At 35.7% G+C, this 22,404-nt stretch overlaps 1 protein-coding gene across 3 annotated transcripts in view; it reads left to right on the top strand.

The window, feature by feature from the left end:
- The window catches only part of LOC114655646 (spermatogenesis-associated protein 22), a 35,636-nt gene that overhangs the window by 9,336 nt on the left and 3,896 nt on the right, over positions 1 to 22,404 (top strand). The window contains exons 3-9 of one of the 3 annotated variants that reach the window (XM_028806779.2): positions 1,132 to 1,232; positions 7,129 to 7,216; positions 10,488 to 10,625; positions 11,457 to 11,601; positions 14,250 to 14,565; positions 17,960 to 18,092; positions 19,354 to 19,451. In XM_028806779.2, the coding sequence (XP_028662612.1) occupies positions 7,168 to 7,216; positions 10,488 to 10,625; positions 11,457 to 11,601; positions 14,250 to 14,565; positions 17,960 to 18,092; positions 19,354 to 19,451 (879 nt within the window). In that variant the 5' untranslated portion in view covers positions 1,132 to 1,232; positions 7,129 to 7,167. Of the gene's footprint in view, positions 1 to 448; positions 1,233 to 4,929; positions 5,074 to 7,128; positions 7,217 to 10,487; positions 10,626 to 11,456; positions 11,602 to 14,249; positions 14,566 to 17,959; positions 18,093 to 19,353; positions 19,452 to 22,404 lie in introns of those variants that run through there. The other 2 variants (XM_051930907.1, XM_051930906.1) reach the window with 2 other exon arrangements.

Below are 22,404 nucleotides of genomic sequence, written 5' to 3' on the forward strand. Positions count from 1 at the left end.
ACTAACAGTTTGGTCAGCTGTCTAATTCATCTGATAACAAATTTGTAAATCAGAGTTGAGCTGACACCTCTGCAGAGATACCTTCAGACATGAAGGTGCCCAAAAGGACATTCATTTTTAGGCTTATAATTACTAACCTTAACTCTGGTTGGTTGTGATGGACAAAATAATAAACCTATAAGCATGCACTGGTTCTGTAACTGCAAGTGACCTCGATCCAATCACAAGAGGTTACACCTTCCTTCAAAACTAGCTATATTCTTCTCTTCCATCTTTTTGGGGGAAGCTAAAGGTTGACAATCTTTTCTCTTTGTAAGCTGAAAGCTGGCAACCTGTTGTCTTTGGAGACCTGAAAGCTGATGACCCATTCTCTGTGGGGCGAGAAGCCACTCACTATCTGTGGAGCAAAAACCTCACAAACCTGTTTTAGTCTGGAAGAGATTCTCCATAGAGCCTTGGAGCTGGACGCCTTGAACTAGATCTAAAATCCACTCTGTCAAACCATGTTATGTGCCTGTAACTGAGTCCTATCTGAGAAACCTGAAAAACAACATTCAAGAAGTGAACTTCAGTGCCTACACACTTGTGCCAGGAAGAGTGATGGTTCTCCCTACGAAGTAACAGAGGATACAGCAAAGAACCGAATAGCAAGCTGAGTAAGGCAGTATCCCACCACACCACAAACAAAAGACCTTTTAGCAAAAACCAAAAGTGCACTCCAAAACAAGAAGAGTTCTCCACTTGAATGCAGAGCAACAGCGCTCAGTCAAACACAACATTGGACATCATCCTCGAAGGCTTGGTATCATAAACCTGTTTATCTGGGCCAAGATAAATTAGAACTCTAAATAGCCAGTAAACAGTAAACAGTCAGCCTCTTCTGTGTTATATGTTTGTCTGTCTTGTCTTTCTTGCGTCCTGTCTACTATGTTGATATATATGCAATTTTTGTATTTCTGTAATCCTCGTGTTCATCAATAAATTGTGTTATTCTGTTTCTTAAAATAAGTGAGTATAAGAAGTGTCACATTTACACGCATGGGAGGCATTGGGGGGGGGGTCTAGCTACTGCTGACCCACAAGTGCAGGGGGTAATCAGGTGTACTAATGCCTCTTCTTCCCTCCCTACAGGAGCAGTAGGACCTAGTCTCCTCTCTCCTCTGACTCCAGATCACGCCCTCGGATGACCATTTCCCTTCCAGAGGTCCTGCCTCTTCCCCTTCCAAAGCAATGTAAGCCAATAACCTTACTCTGCAGTCAGTTTAATTTGGGACTCAGTCTGTTTTGATCACTTGGTTGCATATTTTTTCCAGTAAACCTTACAACATACAGGGGGAAACCCCAACCCTTTTTCATTGTGTTCTGTCTCTTTTACACAAGGTAATATCAGCCAGAAAACACTCCTACAGAGAAAGGCAAGGTTAATAAAGTGGGAGACTTACTACACTGTGTAATTAATTATGGGTGTAGCCAAAGGCAAAACAGATAATTAACTAACCAATCAATAAATTCTTCTCACATCAATACACAATTTCCTACATTTATTTGGTGTCCCTGGATGGGCACACTCAGAGATCCCTCAATTTCCTACACCCATTAGGTAAAACATTAGGTAAAAATCCTTAATGAGTGGTTCAATATCATTAAAATTGTTGGTTTTAGGAAAACAGAACATATTAAATTATATTCTTCTTGTTAAGATGCTGCCTGCTAACAAACCTAAAATGGTGCAGGCCTCAAAAAACAAAACTTAAACCTGCACTTTACTCAAGGCTGATCCCAAAAGAGTAGTTCAAATCACCTCAGGCAGCATGACTACAAACTGTGCAGGCTCAAAAATGGAAAAAAGCTTTTACATCTCAAGCATCAAAGAGAGAGAGAGTGAAAAACTGAAAAAACCTCTGGCCAAAGAAACTAAACAAGAAGAAGCAAAAATATTTTTTTTCTAAATGTGAACAAATCCAAAAATCACAAACGAGAAACTGAACCTTATTTCAAGAGCTAAATGTCAAAACTAGAGAATCTAAAGAAAATCACAAAGGGCACAATCGGAATAGTTAGGAATATTCCTCAATGCCTATTCATCGGCTATTTCATCCTGCCATTTCATCGGCTGCTTCTCCTTAAATAGTAGTGGGAGTCATTTTGCAGCTGCAGCATGAGTTGACCCCATGCCCTTGGGCTCAACATACAACACATAAGAAACATAAATTAAAGGACAGGACATCACAAAACAAACTTTATTCATAAATACAAAATTATCAATAAACAAAATGTTCATCAAATATACAACATGGAAAAAAAAAAAAATCAGTAATATTTTAAATCAAATTTTATCTGAAACATACAAATTATACATACTATATAGTACAATATGTAGTGATACTGTATGCTTATTTGCTCAACTCTAAAGAATAATAAAGAGACAATAGTAATAACGTAAGTTTATTAAAAATCATTAATAGAATTTCATATATGTGATATTAATAAATAATAGCTAAATAAATGATTTAATAATTTAAACAACTTAATATAAGAGGGTTACACTTTCCTTATTTAAGATGCACATACACTATGGACAGAAGCTGCTCCTCTGTTTTCCCAAACTGGGTTTTAGGCAGCAGAACCATTCACAAAAATCTCCAATCCCTCTCCTGCTTTTTCCATTCAGCTTGATGAAACCCATCCAGCATTAAAACAGCATGTGAAATAGGAGGTGTAAGCTGGTTCTCTGCAGTACCCAAATATCAGGGTACCTGAGCGCTCCATAACTTACTTACTTTAATCCACATTTTGGATCTTCGCCTCTTCCATCTCAAGATAAGCTTGTAACTTTTTATTCTTGATTAGCTCTCTAGTAAAAGTATCATTCACCTTTGTAGAAATGAAAGATTGTTCACTCTGTTGTTGTACTAATTATAGTTTAGTTAAAAGACAGACAATTCTCAGAATTTGGTATAAAATTAGAAAATGCATGCTACTGCTGAAAACTGTGTGAAACTGAACAACAGGATGTGGCTTCCAAAAAGGATTTAGGGCTTTTAAGTGAGGCAACATTTTCAATAAGAAGGCTATTGTTATGATTATACAGTTTTATTTTCTGTTCTGTTTTAGTTTCTGTTTTGTTTTTTTCTTTATGTTCCATTTAGGAGTTTCATTACATGGAAAAACAGAATCTGTCATTTTTCACTTTTGGTTTAGCTTTGATGAAGCTCATATTTTTTACACGTTATTTTCTTATTTATGCAATGTCTTTTTGTTTATTTTTGTATACAGTTGCTAACTGGTTGCTGTGCTAGGACAACCAGAAGTGTGTAGCATGTGACAATGGTGTAATATTGGTGTCACACACTTCCTGGTTGTCCAGTATTGTGGATGCTTAAAGATTTTGTGCATGTCTTTTCTCTTGGTTTAGTAATTAAGACAAATACATTTGGCAATGACTTTTGATTCTGAATGTGCTCATAGTGCTATGGTTTTGATGCTAGATTTCAGAGTTTGTGGCTTTCACTTTTAGCCTGCCTTATTGTCTGTGTTTCATCTCATGTCCATTTTAACTCCTTCCTCCTAGATCCCTCTGTCATCCTTTTTCAACATAGCTATCATTTAGAAGCAATTAAATTAAAAAGGTGAATAACTGGGTATAGAATATTGTTATAATTTAATAATTATTTAATATAAATGAAGGGACATTATGCTATTTTTGTTTGTTTCAGTCACTATGCTTCCAGAAAACATAGTACTGTAATACTGTACTTGGTGATATGTAGAGAAGTGCATGTGCCTGAAATGTGTGAACTGTTGCCCTTTGAATGGTGTTATATTTTCTGTGTTTACTTTGATCTTTTCCTTCTCTTGGGTTCCTGATTTTGATTTGTTACCTTGTCTATATTAACCTCATGTAATCTGTGATTTTAAAAGTTGTAACAATTATTAACTGTCATGTTGGGCAAACTTCTTGGTAGTCCAGTAACAATCTTTATCTGAAAGTTCTATTCAGAAAACTTTCCTCTGGGGTTATTTGCCCTATTGTAATTATCTGTTATATCACTCATGACAGTTATTATCTGGCATTGGCTACGTATATCATTTAAACAATTCCTTTGCTTTTATTGCCATTTTTAAGTCTGTACCAAGCTACCAAAAGCCTAGACAGTTTGGGGGTCCCTAAGGGGTTGGGAACCCCTGGTCTAGATAACATGCACATACGATGTGCCTAAGATTGAATCAGTCATTTAAAATAATGAAAGACTGGTTAACTTACATTTACTTAACTGTGTGACACCTTCATCCAAGGCAACATTCAACATTTGAAATACCATTTGTTTTATTTTCCTTAATGGTTCACAAGCAGGTGAAGTGACTTGCTTATGGTCACGCGGTATTAGGAACTGAACCCACTGGCCCTGGATTTGAGGTTTAAAGTCGTAACCACTGTGCCACACTTAAACCAAACGCATGTTTACACCGCCTGTTCTGGAGGGTGCTGAACACGTATCCTGCGTATCCTGCCTTGCGTTCAGTGCTTCTGGGATACGCTAAGCAAGTAAGTCTGCAGCCCGAGCCTCAACCGTGGACCCACGAGTACGTGGAGCTACGTGATACGGGGTTACACTATAGTCACTGCTAGGAAAGGGGTGTAGTGTTATCTGACTGAAATAATGACAACTGTCAACTAAATCGAGTAACGTAAACATGCAGTGCAATGGACAGGACTCCTTCAAGGGCAACTCAACGATGGGCTCCTGGCTACAGTGATACCTCTCGTGGATACATTCCAACCTTCGGCACTCTAAATTAGATTAAAAGCATCTGATACTGTTAACGTTACGCAGTCGTTACATCCTCTTCTTTTTTCGTTTGCTCCCGTTAGGGGTTGCCACAGCGGATCATATTGTTGGGGTTGCTACGTTCTCGCTATTCGTTTATTTTCTAAGCACCGACAGGCTCGCGCAGAACACTCGGCGCACTGACTGCTGGTCTGCTGAAGCCCTCAGACGACAATGGGCGGGAAGCGCGAGTCCAGAACAGGCGGAAACAAGAACAGGCGGGAAGTGGGGCGTCGTCTATACGGTAAGCAAAACAAGCGACATAAATGCGTTTAACCTCACCTTACAAAAAACATTATTGGTACATTGCTTTTTAAATTTAACTTCGCCTTCCTTACATGTTTTTGAAAAGGATTATGAAGCTAGATGAACGAAACTATAATAAAGAAAACAAGTCGCCTCAATGATGGTAACGCGCTCTGATTTTTATCATATATGTCAGTCAGTCCCGCTATATCCTAACACAGAGTAACGGGGTCTGCTGATATATAATAGGATCCTCAAGTACAGTTATATGTATTAGCATTATGTTTTTGTTCGTCTAGTGTTACTCAACTTGGTAATTTCTCAGAAAGAATGTCTTCGTAACTGACTACATTTCAGACGCGGTGGAACAGAATTAGGAGAAGGACAAATTCGTGCAATAATTTGTTGTCATGCGTACACAATGCAGTGAGGATTTTTGCATGCATGTCTTTTGCTGACAACATGGTAGGGGGAAAGTGTTGTTACAGTTTTCGAAAGAAGGAGCCGTGAAATGGGGATAGACGTGGCTGGAAAATTACGTTTCAATTTTCTGTCTCACTTTGCCGCCTTCCCCGAAAATGATTTAGAGAATGTTACAGAACACAAAAAAATCAGGAGAGATTAATCGAAATGACCCTGAGTCACTGCTTCTCAAGTTAGTAAAAACAAAAAAACACAGACTTACTCAAAATGTAATTCGACAGTTTTCTAAGTCGTATTTTTCCAGACATCTTTTGTAATATAGCTGTTAAAACCAAGATTGACTAACGCTTATGTAAATGAAATCTAGTGGCTTGAGGTAAATAAAAGGATTCTAACTGATGGCGACTTCATGGCGTCACTTGTGTCTACTGTGGTGCACTTTGAAACCACCGGCAGCCCGTTCAGCACGTTACCAGACTAATGCGCGTGAATTGAGGTTCAGCTCTGTTTTTGCTTTTACTTCTGCTAATTAAACATTTATGCTCAAAGAAGGAAGAGAATCAGTCAGTAAGTCGCCGCCTGCTTTGCTATTGCTGCTACTGTTATAAATGCACTTTTCTGTTAAGATGATGTAAAAAAAACCCAATTGTTTTACCCGTTATCTTGGATTTGCTTTGGCTTCTGACAGTCGATTTAGGGCTTTAAAATAAAATATCCCAGAGAATAAAACGTCAGCGTAGGATTTCTTACCCAGCTAAAGCGGATAATTTGTAATGTTTCTGAATACTTTTGCAAGGCACTCTGTATGTTTATTATTAAAGCCAGAATTTCTTATGTGTTTGTTATATATTCTTTATAATTATTTTTTCTTGAGTTTCTGTAAAGTTTTAATTTCCCCATTTTAGACGAATAAAATCTATCTATCTATCTATCTATCTATCTATCTATCTATCTATCTATCTATCTATCTATCTATCTATCTATCTATCTATCGCAAAAAAACCCATGCAATATCTTGGTATCTTACTCGAAATATTAAGTTACTTAGTGCATTGAAATATCAGCTTACCACATGATGGCAGTAGAGCACTGAAAATTTGAAATGTGGACGCATGCACACGCTCGTACTTTAACGATCAAATTGTAGGAAGGAGTGCCACAGAGATAATAAGCACTTGTTGACAGCCCTTTTATTATATGCCCCGTTGTATACATTAGTCTGGAGCCTCGATCTTCCCGCAGTACAGCCACAGGCCCCGCCACTGGTACTGACGATACTTAACTCTTTTCGTTAATCGTCGTCCCCGTTGTCCGATTGGGGTCTGCTAGGATAATGAACGTGCCTTTTTTGTCATTTATATCTTCACACCATCTCAGCTATACTGACCTCACTTGCGTGGTTTCCTCCTAGTATACTATACAAACTGTATTGATAAAAATCTTTTGTTTGCCATTATATACAGAATGTAACTGTAATGTCACACAATATTAACTTCTTCACTCAGAAAGAAACCACTTAATGAAAAGACACTGATTTGTAGCAGTCACTAATTTTAATATTGTAAAGTAGGCAACCTGCTTTAGAAACATGATTGGGTTTTCATTTCTGTTTCTTGTGTTTTTGGTGCAGCTATTACAGGTATGAAATACTGGAGAAATTGAACAGTGAATGAACATGAAGAGAAATTTTAATGAAAACCATACAAGACATTCTGCAGGTATGAACCAAAATGTAAAACAAATGCTGTGTTCATTTCTGTACATTCTGCAATATAGTTTTCTTTAGAGCTGCAAACCATCTTAAGTTTATATTAATATGCTATTTTTTCAGAAATGAAAAACAATACAGTATATCACCATTTTACCTTCAAAGTCTAGAGATCTACTAGTCTTAACATTTTTTTTTCTGTTACCATTCTGGATGCCATAGGTGTAATATAAGGAAGATAATGCTTTTAGTAGTTTATTACTTGCATCATAGACTACTGAAGCTTGACAGTTTTTTGGCTGAGGAAAGCTGTGCAATAATCATACAGGGTCTAGTTAGCCAGATACTATATATGCTGTTTGGTGCGACAAATGGCCATGTTTTTTCATGAAAACTAACTTTGATGTTTGAGTGACAGGGACTGGAAACATAAAGTAGAATTAAAAAGTAGCAAACAAGGCAAGAAGGTTCAGCGATTGTGGGAACTTTAATATTGAGACCAAACAAGAATTGCAGTTGAGAGAACACCAAGATTTAAAACCTGCGGTGGAGTATTCATAACCTCTGAGCTTTTAGTAAAATGGCAGCTACAATCTAATATATGTGTAAGAAACAGTAAAGAAACCTTGCAATCCATTGTAATGCTAATGTGAATTGCATCATCCAGATAACACAAAGATAACATTACAGAAACCTCAACATTGAAAAAAATATTTCAGGTTTAGTAAAATTGTTTTAACCCTTAGATGGACTGGAGCCCTGTCCAGGGATTGTTCCTGCCTTGTGCCCGTTGCTTGCTGAGATACAGTAAGCTCCACCTTCCCTGTGACCCTGGTCTAGATAAGCAAGTTTAATAATAAATAGATGGATAGATAAATACAAGTATGTAGAGTTTACAGTTATGAGTGGTAACCTAGTCTGTTAGCAAAGTTCATGTTTTTATTACTTTAATTCTGCTTAGCTCTTCTTTTTTAACCTGTGTATCCAGTTAAATGTCACAGGTATCACTGGGCCAAGACTGAATACCAGTGCAGGACGAGGCACCAGTTTATTACAGGATGTGCTTATGAACACACCCATACTTAATCACATTCAATCAATTTACAGTTTCCAATTACCCTAATACTGCTCACAGGTTTGTGAGGAATTTACTGGAAGTTTATATTGCACAACTCAGTATTAAAATTAATAATAAAAAATATGTATTATATCTTGGGAATGTTTTACAGGTAGTGGAAATATAATGTAAAGTTTTATATCTTAACTAGAATTTAGGATTATACTTTTGAAAGTTGTTTAAATATATATACAGTGGAGGTGACTGCTTAAGGGAGGAAGTAAAAAATGAAGGGGATTATGCATAGGTGCATAAAACCGTTTGTTTACTTAAATGTACTCCCCTACAAAAAATATAAAGATACAGGATGCTGAAATATGTCATCCCTCAATAATAATCCTCATTTAAAAGCCAGCAGGGAAAACAGTTCTGTCCTTCAAATGTCAGTGCTAAAATCTGCTCAACCCTAATCTGGTAGTCCAAAAACAAAAGAAGAGATGACGTTCCACATTGAAGATCAGTATCCCAGGAGCACGGTCTTCCATTTAGATAGGGAAAATTTGATCAAAGTATTTTTACAAATGTCTACATTGTCGGTCTTGTCATCCTATGGAAAGTATTCAACCTGGCAAGGTTAATGCCTTAAGGACCAAAAAGCATGAATGATGAAAGAAATCAATAATCAAAGGAATATAAATGTTACATAAAATGTAGTTTCTGGAAAAAAGTTCATTCATCCCATACTGCAAAGAATGTCAAACTGTATTTGCATGTCCACTGTAAATTTCTTCAATGGTCCTTCTAGTGTAAGACAAAACAGTTGTGCAGTTGATTGGAAATACGTATATTTAACAGGGCAAAAACAGAAATCGTAGTGAAGATTATAACCTGTGTATTCTTAAATAAAAAACTGTTTTAAATTCTTTTTCACAGAGTGCTTTTCATTTAACTTATACTGAAAGTAAAATTTGGATTAATAACACAGGCTGTTGGTCCTAAATCACTGTTGTAAGTCGCTCTGGATAAGAGCGTCTGCTAAATGATGTAAATGTAAATGTAAATAATGTGGTGTCTGACACATTTTCAATTGACAAATGCACAACTGCGCCGCAGTGACAGTAAAGCATCTATTAACGCAAAGCACAACACAATGTGAGGACTTCTTCAGGACAGTGAAGAAAAGTCCATAAAAATAAATAAACACAACAATAGAAAGTTTAAACATTTTCAAAACTTTATAGTTCTTTAAAATCACTAGAAATGAATCCACTTGCCTTCAATTGTTTTGTCAATTCACTTCGCTTGCCTACCCCTGGAGACAGGTGCCGGGTGCCTGCTATGTCACTGCTGAGCCACTTGAAGGGCATTGGGGCACCCCTCCATTAGTGAAAGTGATTATATTTAAAAAGGTGGTATATAGAAGAGTTTGCGGGGCGTGGGTGGAAGACAGTTTGGTCCTTAATTATTACAAAAAGAAAATCAGTTACTTGAGTATTTCATTACTGCTGCCCATTTTAAATACCAATGAATTATATCAAGTGTAGTAAAAAGTAGAAGTAAAATAGTAAAACAAAATAAAAAGTAAATAAAAAATTGAATTACATTAATGCCTCATCAAAAACAATATTTTGAATGACTTTATCCTCTAACTTACATTCTATAAACGATTTCTATTCGCATATGGTTCAGGATATTTTTCTGTTTCTCGTTTGTTGGACAATTCTCTTTGTTCTTGATTTTTATTATATGCAGCCCTTTTTTGTTCATTTTCTTTTTTTGACATTTATTATTAGCTCTTGCTGCTCTTTTCTGTCTACCTTGTCATTATAACCGGCTGCTTTGAAGGGCGAGTTAGCACTGAGAGTATTATGGGGTGGTATGGAGAGAGGATGTGTGCAGCAAGAGTAATGATTGGGCAAGCGGATATACATGGTATGTCAATTGTTTTATCGATATATGGGTTTATAGTACTGTGACTTCTTAATGTTTACTGTAAGTCTCTATAAATAAGAGCCTTCTATTAGGTTTCTTCTGTCAATTTCTTTAATACTATGTGAATGTAGTGACTTTCTTCCTCTTTTTGGAGGCACCACCTAACAATCATTTTATGTGAGTAACTAAACAATTTTGATAAATGTAATGCCTGTTTTTTAGTAGTAGCACATTTGTAACATAACCTATTTTTCTCATTTTGATACCTCTGTCTTCTTGTTATGAATTGCAGGCTATCAGCAAATGCCATTATACACTCTTAAGAAACAAGGTAACATAACCCAACCACTGAATCCTATTGAAAGTGAGTTTTATTCATGCAATGAATATTTGCCAACACAGCATTATGACCCTTCTTTCATGTCATCAGGTAAGTATTTTGGCTTAAGTGTTTAATAGTTTGCACAATAAAAATAAAAATACCATACATTCACGTTCATCTAAAACAGTAATAACTATTATTGCATGACATTTTTTATAAGAATGTTTTACACAGTTATAATTGAGGAAGATTTCAAAACACACACTTTTTCATTAAAAATATTGTATGTCACTAGGAATTGTAAATGTTATTTTCTATGAAAATAGAGAAAGCAAGCACACTGGCATTTAAGCACTGACAGAAATCCTAGTTAAATAAAACTAGTCATAAAAAAGTAAAAGATTATGAAAGGCTTTCTCATGACACAAGTATCTTTCTACAAAACCCTGTATTTAGTCAGTATTGTGTGCAATATAAGAAAGGCCTAACTTCAAAAAATTATGCTGTTCACAACATTTTATTGCGTGAAAGATTTTAAATTGTCTTGATACTGTGTAACATCTACTTTTGCAGTCATTAAGAAATTAAGTACAGTATTTACATTTTTGACACATTACAGTGGAAGATACTTTGTTTTAGCTACTGCTGTAAATGTTATGTAACCATTTTTTGTACATATATGATTTAGTATTTAAATTCATGACATATATCTTCTCATACAGTAATCTAACAATCCTTTGTTTTGCATTTAATATGAAATGGTTACGATTAACATGGCAGTTAAAGTACTTAGCATAATTGTCCCTGAAGTTGTTAATGTGTAGCAAAATGTTTTGTGGGTATGTTCAGAATAGAATTAAGACATTTTCACATGAATATTATTGAGTACCAAAGTTTTTGACATTTTATTCTTAGTACTTTTTATTTTGTATTCTACAGGAATGAATGTGTATCCTTCTTTCCTTCAAGCAGGAAGTGAGGATCCATTGGTACATAACAGTCAGCAACTGACTCCAGAAACTTACAACTTAAGATCATATGCTACACAACCTGGAAAACTTCTTACAACATTGCCTCGTTTGGAGTAAGTCTCATTGCGTTGCTTTCTGTTCTGCAATATTATTTAATGAAATAGTTGTAATATGTTAATATTAATGCAGAACATTTACTATAATTACTTTATTTTACGTATACTGTCATTTAATTGATTTTTATATAGCCAAAGCAACTAATTTACCAGTTCTGGGAAAGATCCACGTACAAGTTGAGTACATATTATAAAATAAAACAGGCAAGAAGTTGATTTCACAAGGTCGCAATCACAGCACTTGCTCATTCTTCATTAGTGACATTTTTAAAAGTTAGAATTTCTTTAGTAGCTTTACAGTCAATTTGTAGGTTATTTAATAATTGTTTTTAGAGTTTTATATTATATAAATCTATTTATTAATGAATATAAAGTACATAAAATACACAGTACATTAATATTTGACATTGGTGTTTTTGTGATCTGTTTTTGTTAAATATTGTGTTGATTTACTACTGAAATTTTATTTGGAAATCTGCAGTACTTTCAGTTCAGGATATTCCTCCTAAAGCACTGTGATAAAGACACAGTACATTTAAACCAAGGGTAAGATATTTTGCCCCAAAAAGAGACAGCTAATCTGCTTTCCCCTCAAACTTTTCTATTCCCTTATCTATCATACTTTTTCGGGTCTCTTCTTTTTCTCTCTTGCTTTCAGTTTCTGTCACTCTTTAATCATTGTCACTGACCACATGCCATTGGATTGCCGATTGGAATCAGGGTTGCCAGATTTCCAGAATCACTGATCGAGACAGTCACCATTTTGAGTGACCAAAAAAGGATGTTAGGAAACTAGGGAAGGCAAAAAATAGATAATTTTAATTAAATTATAATTATAGATATATAAACATGTATAATCTATGAGAAACATATGACAACACGAGCACATGACGTACAGGAACACACAATTCAAACCCTCTGATTCAGCTGATAGTTAAAAATTTTATTCATAAAAGGTGGAATGCCAGGCTGTCTACAAAAATGTAGCAAGCCTTTTTTAAATAGATATCCAATATAAAAATTGAATTAAGATTTTTTTTTCTACAAACAGCTTTTGTTTAGTTGGCATTTTCAGAGGCAATGTGGGACTTGGTCCATTGAACTTCGGAAAGTCCAGCTGAAATTGGGATGTCTGGCAAATGATTAGAATCCCTGTTGACTCTCCCATTTTCAAGGCCGATGCCAAAATCTTTCCATAGTCTGATGCTTTTGTCTTTTAGATCTGTGGGATTACATCCTTATCCTGATCGAATATCTACCCTCTAGGTTAGAGTCAAATCACTAGGGAAGGCCACCCTCTGATGCTCAGTAAACAAGTTAGAAAATGTACTCGTGGCTTACTAATGACTTAGTGAACTAATTAATTTTAAAGTTGGAATGTTTTACGTTTTTTAGTTACTTCATCAAAGAGTAAGTAATCACAGTTTTATTTATTAAACATTTAATTTGCAAAAGTAACAGCAATAATAAAATGCAATTAAGTGCAGTAATAAACTACAATAAATGCATGCTTTCTAACAACACTTAAAATATTGTGTAGTTAATAGGTAGTCCAAACAGGCATATGGTGGCTCAGTGGCTTTCATAGACAGCAGAATCCAACTCAAGTGATATAAATATGACACAGATTAATGTCTTGTTGTAAATTTTGGTGGGGGATATATAGGTAATTGCAGCTCACATTTCTCTAACATAACATATTTGAAAGAAGTAAGTAATGGAATGTTAAAATCTCTGAAGTCCCAAGGTAAAATTGTTGGCTTATTTGGTTGATAAAGGAGAGCATGTCTGGAACTTTGCAGACAAATTAGAGTCTTATGGAAATACTGAATCGTTATGATATGTATATAATGCAAACATAAGGTTGTTTTATAAAATGTAAAAATATACAAATCATACAAGTTGAACTGGCCTCTCTCAACAGCTCAACTAAGCTGTAATTGAAGTTACAGTAAACATAGTGTTTCCAAGTTTTAAAAGAAATTAGTTTGCAAGTTCAACAGTGCATTTTAATGGAAGATTTTACAAATCCAGAAATTTCTACAGCACACCCTAGTTGAGATATCCCAATGAAAATTTAAACTTTACTGACCGGTTCCATTAAAAAATAGCTATGCCAAGTTTTTGCATGCCTACAGACAGACAGACAGACATGGGAATTGCAAAAGGTGCTTTTTGCATCACATGCAAATGCACCTAAAATACATTCTAGAGCATACAATCCATTTTATTTACAGTTTATTAAGAACCTAGATTATATTCATATCTTCTGGTTTTTAATCAATAAAAATATTTTAAAATAGTGCTTTGAGTTTAGGAACATTACTTTATAAATAACATATTACTTCACATCACTTTACTTTTGATCTCCTTTTCCGTGTGGGGTTGTGGTGTAAGTAGAATGTCCAACATTACAAATTCTGAATTGAACATTTGGTGATACACAATTCAAAAATATACTAAATGTACTTTTTGTGCTTTGGAAGGAAACATTGCTTACTATGGAAACAAAAATATGTTTGGAAACTTACATACTTTATTACCAACCCATTCATCTGCCAAACCTAGAACTTAATCCAGTATTAGATCTGTGGTAAATCAGAATTTTTCCTGGTACAGAAAATTAATACAGTTTAGTTTTTCAGCTCTGGAACGAGACGTCAACTATTTAATCCAGGATCCTGGAAAGAAGACGATATTTTGATGAATAGAAAACAAAATGATGTTCTGTTATGGAGTGGGCAGTGTCAGGGAAGATTAAATGCAAATAATTCTTGGAGGAATAGTCCCAATGATCAACATTGTTTCCTGCAACAAGTCAGTCCTTCATGGACAACCAGTGAGAGAGAGTTTCAGTGGCCAGTACCTACTTCAAATACATTTCCTAAAATGGCTAAATATAAGAATGCTTCATGTTCAGTAAAACCTTCTGTGGCAATAGAATACCATAAGAAGTCACAGGTAAGAAACATGAGTAAGGTGTGTTATATGTTATTTTGCCATTTTAAGAGAAAGGTTAATAAAGAAATGATGACCCTCTTTAATCAATAATTAAAATTGGTTATTCTGTCTGACATAACCAAAATATTTGTGCAACATATTTCAGATTTGTTATTATCCTATTATACTTGAGATGTGCTACCACTTTTAATTACTATTGTCTTTTTTGAAACTTTGCTTTTTAGATTTATTTGTTCAACATCCAATCTTTCATAACCAGACCAATTACTGAAAACTGACTTAATGTTACAGCTTGTCTTTGTAATGAGCTCATTCATAAGAGAATGTTTTGAGTGTACATGTGACCAGCTGATCAAACTGGCTTTGATGGGTGGACCGATTTTGTTTTTCTTTTCTCAGATGGCATATTTATTGTTTTCTTGAATGTTTAGCTGTGCCATTTAGGGATTTAAAAGCTAAAAATATTGCTTTAAAATATTAATTGTACTGAAAAAACTCATCCAACCATAGTTGGCAGAGTGGAGGCATTGGTTGGAAAGAACTGAACTGGTACTATTTCATATTCACAAATTATAAAAGTTAAACACATATTTAAAGACTTACTTTAAATTCTGAATGCATGAAAGGCTTGCTCTTTAGTTGATTTAATTTTGTAGTATTATATAGACCAGGGGAAAAGAATAATAATGCAGATTCCCTGACTAGTCAATTTAAAGTTACTGAATTGTAGTGTGATAATATCCTGAGTTTAGTTTGGTTTCAGTTTCTACCTTGCAATATACTTTTTTGCCAGAACATCTAACTAATTGTGGTCTTCAATTAGATATTAAAGAATTTAGGAAAATTATTCTTGAACATAAACCTCTGCCAGTTATTTGGTAAGGTAATCAAATGCGCACTTTTTGAAAACTTGTCCACAAAAGCACAAAATACTGGTAAAACCAGCAGAAGATGGTAAGTAAGAGAAAAAAAAATCATCTACGCTCAGGAGTATGGCAAATGTTGAAGAAGATTCATAGGTACTTTCCAAGATTTTACACAACAGCAAAACTCACAATTTTATGCATTTTTTTTATTTTATGGTTGACCTCCAAACATAGAGTTTTAATAAATATAATAGTTTTGTTTGTACCTGAGCCTGCAGTAGTTATTTAATCTGATATTTAGTTTAATAATTTAAGTTAAATAATTTAAATTTAATAAAAATGATTTGAGCAGTTACTGATCCAAATTCAAATTTTAAAAATTAGATCAGTACAATGCGAGTCCTGTTGGATGTCTGACTTTTTGGAAAGTGGCCTGGAGGGGTCAGTCCTCCTTGAAAGCTATCTGCTGGAAATGCCAGCTGATACAGGACCTCAAGCTCAGGGTCACTGAACTGGAGAAGGAGCTGGCTGGCCTGAATTGTAGTAGAGAAGTGGCAGACTTGACACAGGTCTCCTTTATGGATATGGTGTGCAGCCCTAAGGTGGCATGGGAGGAAGCTCCAGTTCAGACAGATAGAGATAATTAGGTCACAGATGGATATAGGTGCAAGACAAAGGGTGCACACTGTCCAGGGGCATCAACCGCAGAATTAGAACTGTCAAACCACTTTCAGATCCTTGTGGAGCTGGACAGTGACTCTAAAACTCTGAAGTAGTAGGCATGCATAATGAGCCTCATTAGACCTCTTCAAAACCAGACCCCAGAAACAGAGAGGTTGTGATAGTGGAGGATTTGATCAGGGGAATTGATGCACAGTTTTGCTGTAAAGACAGAGTACAGTGGGTTGCCTTCTGAGTGTACCTGTGGGAGACCTCCCTGGTAGGATTGATAGATACTTGGCTATAACGGATGGATTCAGATTTTTTATCCATGTTGGAACAAATGACATACATAAGGGCAGGCTGTAAGTTCTGCAATCCAAATTTAAAGAGTTAGTTGCCAGGCTAAGGAACAGAACTGATGAAATAGCCTTCTCTAAAGTTCTGCCAAGCCCAGCACACCACAACGTAGAAGATCACACTGGCTATCACAGAGTTGTAGAAGATGTGTAGAATTTAACTAATATAATCTCCTAAGATAAAACAGTATCCTCTGCTCTTTCTTATGTAGTTCCTCAGTGTTAAAAGATCAGTGTTGTTCCAAATTCTGAGAGAAAATTAGAATGTTGTCAATGTAAACTAGTACTGATAATCCTAGTAAATCTCAAAAGATATATTTACGAATGACTAGAAGATTGCATTGTTTTTAATAGTACTCTTATTTAATGTCCAATAATACAGTATATTCATCGCAGTGTTGCAGGTTTTTCAAAGTCAAAGAAAAAAAACTCTAAAGGGACTAGAAGATGGTTTATTAAAATAGTTTGCAAACTTTATTGAAAATATTCATCCAGGGTTTTTGTCTCACAATGAAATAGTAGCTACATTTCTCCACCTGTATGGAATGATATCTCAGGATTTAGCAAAACACTGCTTCAGCTATGGCAGCTACATGTGATTACTGTGTCCACTATTAGGGGCATTATCGTATGCTGTTTCTTATGTTAGAAGATTAATAGAGGGCGAGAGCTTGACATACATTTTGACCTTGGTTAGACAGCTTTTGACTTTGTAATTATTAATAATTGTAGTCCCGATTGGCTTGTTTTTTCTATGAACTTTGTGCCCTTGTGTTTTTGTTTTCCTCTTGTCATAGTGCTGACTGGCCATGTCTGTTATGTTTGTTCCTTGACAGTTTTGTTGCCATGTAAGATAAAAATATAGGAACTTTATAATAATACAACTATTATCAAATTGTAGGTGTTTTATATATATATATATATGCTGCACCTCTTGCACAGCTTGTCCTGTATGTCAACACAGAATAAGTCACTTATAAAAATGTGAGTTTGGAGGTAGCTACAAGAAGTGTTAGCTAAAAAGTGATTGGTTACTCTTATATTCGTTGTTGGATAAAATGTAGACAGGAATCTTTTACATAAATGCAAACTTTTTGTATGCAGTGTTAGTGAGGGGCTCACTGTATTAGATGATGCAAAGGCTTAGGGGTAAGACAGTTTCAGGTGTTCTAAATGAGGTTCTTTGCTAGAAAGTACTTGGATTAATTTCTCGATTTACTAATTAATCTGTAATTACACTTCTATGTTACTTATTAGTAATAGGTAGAGGTCAAAATGAATGATTATGTTATGTGGCATAAATTACTGTTCACTTTAAAAATTATAACTTAAGAATGTGTCATTTAAACATAACAGCATTATTATTTCTTAAACTTTGTTTAAATTTAAAGATTCTTGAGGCAAGTTTTGCGATTGTTATAAATGTTATTTCAAAATTACTAATTTGTATTTAATTTCTTGTCTAGTTCTTTCTCAGCTGGCACATAATAGTTAATTTTTTTCCATAAGGTTATGACGAGTCAACCAGTAAAGATCCAAACTACAGCTAAAAATACACTTCGCATTTTGACAGCTTCAATCGAAAAGCTTAAGGAATGGAGTCATTACTGCGAGAGAGTACCTTTACTCTTTGAAGTTTTTGGTAGGTGTTCCAAATGTTGTCCTTCATATAAAAATATTTAATTTAGAAACCCTTTAGTAAAACTGAAATATGGTAATGATTAATTGTGATTCAGGAACAAACTCAAATGTGAATATTTCAACGATACATTTTAAATTCTTCTTCAATGTTCTCATTTTTGACAAGTGTTTTCCATGTTACAATGAATTATGTAAAACTAATAACTATTGGTTACCTTTTATTGAAAAAAGCTGATTCAGAAATGAAGAAATGGTTTAATGATTAAAACCAATAATGCAAAATAAATTTTTACTCACAGACTGGTAGATTACAGTCTATTTTTTAACAATAAAAGATTTAAAATGGAGGAGGGGAGTTCTTAGTTTTATTGGTTCACTCAAACAATAATTAGACCATCAGACATTTTCTGTGTTGGACAGATATTTGTCAAGAAAGATAAATGTTTGCGTCAGTAGAATAATTTATGCTTTATTTAATTGTGTTGATGCATTTTGTTCTCAATTATAAAACAGTGTGATAGTACTGTAATATATCTACCAGTAGGAGGAGACAAAAGATAAAAAAATGGTTTAGGTTTCAGTGTATACCTCATGTGCAAATCTCATTCTAAATTAATATTTTATTTTTAAATCTAAACATTTTAAAAATGTATGAAAACTCTCGTTTAGAAACTGACCAGAAAACATTTTTTTTTACATTTTTCTTATTAAACAATCTCATAGACAACTAAATAAATTGTTTTATTCCGCAAAAGAGCAGAACTTATACATTTTACATATTGTATTACTGTACTTACTTAAACTTCCACAAATAATTTCCATGGGACGTTGAGCACAGTTATTACTGAAAATAAACTTGCAGGATCTTATTCAATTTGTAGCTAGCCACTTTTTTAAACTTTTACCCATTCCACTGTTTTTCTTTAATTGTTTTTCTCTACATAGTAGCAGTATTAATAAGTCTTTGTGGGCACTTTTTGTTAATTTATGAAATTATGTATTATGCAAGGCTTATGGAACAGTTAATGGGTGTGTTGCTTAGAACCAGGATTACATAAGAACTATAGAATAAGCATTTAGAAAAACTGTACACTATTAATATGATTATTGGAAGAAGGTGGTGCCACAGAATGCATCTGTATTAGGATAGAATTTTTAAAGTTATTGTTTGTTTCAGTCTCAATCTTAAGGTATGTCTTACACTAGTTTAATGTTTATACAAATGCACTTAAAGATTATGTTGATTTGGTTCTGTTTTATAGCTACCCTTGACTCTGCTGTTACATCTGATAAAATGAGTGCAAAGAACTTTCTTTTAAGAGATGAAAGAGCAACAGTACAATGTGTGTTTTATGAAATAGTAAGTCTTTTATTTGTATGTTTTCTCTTATTTGTGTTTAGAAATTTCAAAAAGAGCTCTCAGTGTAAATGTTCATTTATTGTATGTGTCTCTAGAATACATTCTGGGTAATTAGAATAATACAGTTAATACAATGCCATGGTTTGAATGCTAAGTATTGTGATAAGGCATATCATTTGCCTTATTGTTTATCTATGTCTTTTTTGGAGACTCTCATATTATATAAATAGGTTTGCGATTCAGAGAACACTGATTTTCATTTATATGAAAACTTGTCAAAGTGTTTCATAAGTGCTGACTGATGATACAGTATGCCAATTTTACATGACAATATTCTTACAGAACTTTGTATAATTATTAAAATAAGTCACTTTTTGAAATGCTTTGGATTATAGCCACTTCACTTTTGAAAACTGACAAAATATAGTGCTGTTAAATATTAAGCAGTTTCTTATAGCTAAGGTAAAATGGTTGCTAAAAACTCGCAAAATATTAGAAACACTTACATTAATTCAAGTCAAGTCGGGGAGCATGCACTGGTACAGTGCGTTGCCACACCCAGTACACGGCGAAACAACTCGGGATCCCGGTTTGCAATCCCCCAGGCAGACACGCAGTCCCACCCTCAGGAAATGACCCTCTATCTGCTGCAGCCAGGTGTTACCTGGGCAACCCCATGGCCTGATCCAGCCACTCGGGTCCCCAACAATGAGGATCTTACGAGCCGGATCACCCTCGGGGAAACACACCACATGACCGTAGTGCCGTAACTGATGCTCCCTCACAATGCAGGTAATGTGCCTCATTCGGGACTCCATGAGCAACCACTCATTCGACACAAAGTCAAACTAATGGTACCCAAGGATTTTCCGGAGAGACACAGTACCAAAGGAGTCCAGTCTTCGTCTCAGGTTACTGGATAGCGTCCATGTCTCACAACCATATAGCAAGACAGGAAGCACCAGGACTCTAAAGACTTGGACCTTCATCCTTTTGCATAGATATTGGGAGCACCACACACCCCTTTCCAGCGACCTTATAACCCCCCCCATGCTCTCCCAATCCGTCTATTGACTTCACAGGAAGAGTCGCCAGAGACATGAACGTCACTGCCAAGGTAAGTAAACCACTCAACAAGGTCAACACTCTCTCCGCAAACAGACACACTGCTGATGGCTGTGCCCAAGAGGTCATTAAAGGCCTGGATCTTGGTTTTTATCCAGGACACTCGCAAGCCCAGACACTCAGACTCCTCGCTTAGTCTCTCGAGTGTCCTGATCAGAGCCTCCATTGACTCCGCGAAGATCACAGCATCGTCAGCCAAAGTCAAGATCTATGAATCTTTCTTCACCAATAGATGCCCCACAGCCGCTGGACCCCACCCCATGTTTTTTTTTACATTAAGTAGTGTTAGTATATTGGTATAGATTCTTTAAATCATTGGAATATTTTGGAAGGATGCAACAGTAATTTTACATGAGAAATTCCATAACGTATGTTGATATTTTAATAGTGGCTTAGAAAACACAATCTCAGGCAGTAGTCCAAAATCTCACATTGGTCTTCATTAAGGCTGAGACTGGGTGACTGAGATGATCTTGAATGTGTGGTGGCGGGCTGGGCGCCATACCCTGCCGGGATGCCTGGAAGGACCGGGAGAGGGAGTATACCTCCCCCGGGCCACGAGAGGACAGCCGCCCTGGTTGCTATGGGGGTCACAGGAACAAGCTGGGAAGCTCAACCCCATAGGGGCCTGTGGCCCCCGCTAGGGGGCGCCTGGTCGATCCTAGAGCCCTGGAAGCCAGTACTTCCACCACACAAGAAAGTGCTGGCGGAAGGAATTCCAGGGTTACCCGGAGTGCTTCCGGGTGCTCGTGTGGCACTTCCGCCATACCAGGAAGTGCTGGCGGAAGTTCATCAAGGGGCACCTGGAGCATATCCGGGTGAGCATAAAAGTGGCTGCCTTCCAACAGTCGAAGAGCGAGAGTCAGGAGGAAGAGGACAAGGCTTCAGAGAGAGGAGAGAAGGCAGCCCGAAGAGGACCAGGAAGTAAAGGGTGTTTGGTGCTGGAGCACCGTGTGTTGTGCAGGACTTTATGAACTTGTGCATAGTGTAAATAAACCGTGTGTGGTGGACTTAAGAATAGTGTCTGTCTGTCTGTGGTTGGGCTGGCTCTCACAAGTGACATGTTCTTACAACCATTTAGGGAGCATGCATTTGCCAGAAAATCCCAGAACAATTAGGGCATTAGTAGTTTTGTCACAATATTACCATGGTCACTCAGGTTTGTTTTCTCTTTATTAGCATTTACTTTTACCACTAAGTACGGAAAGTGCACCCCAAACTATAACAGAGTCACCTGACATTTTAAATATGGGGAAAATGCACTCAGGCTATTTACTTTTGGTATATACCACAGATATTCTTGTCTGAATGTTGAGATCAAGGTGAAGGATGATTCATCTGTCTATTAGTTTCTCAACAGACCACCATTGCAAAAGTGGATTTCAGATGTTTATGCAATACAACCTGACCGTATTATCCTGTAGTTAAGCCTCTGTGAGGTCATCCATGGACATGTCATATTGAAAACTTTCTGCTAATCTCTTAAATTAATCAAGGCACTCAAATGATCCAGAGTTATTTGTCTGTATTTCCTTAAATCTTTCATTTTTCTTCCGGCCTTTAAGCCATTATCACTTTAGCCACTTCTCTATCACAAAATCAGCAAAAGCTCCTGCCAAGTTATTTGTTTCTTCAAGATATTTTCTTGTAGCAATGAGATGTTAATTGTCTAACTATGTCAATAACTGCACCATTGTAGAAGCACCACCTTTCTATATAACTCTTTTCAATTACTGTATTTACTTAGATGTTACTTAAGACAGGAGCACATTACATGATTTCTAGTTGGAGACCACATTAAACTTCATGATTTCTGTTGCTGAATCTC

Source organism: Erpetoichthys calabaricus, chromosome 8, assembly GCF_900747795.2.
Source record: "Erpetoichthys calabaricus chromosome 8, fErpCal1.3, whole genome shotgun sequence".
Taxonomy (NCBI): Eukaryota; Metazoa; Chordata; class Cladistia; order Polypteriformes; family Polypteridae; genus Erpetoichthys; species Erpetoichthys calabaricus.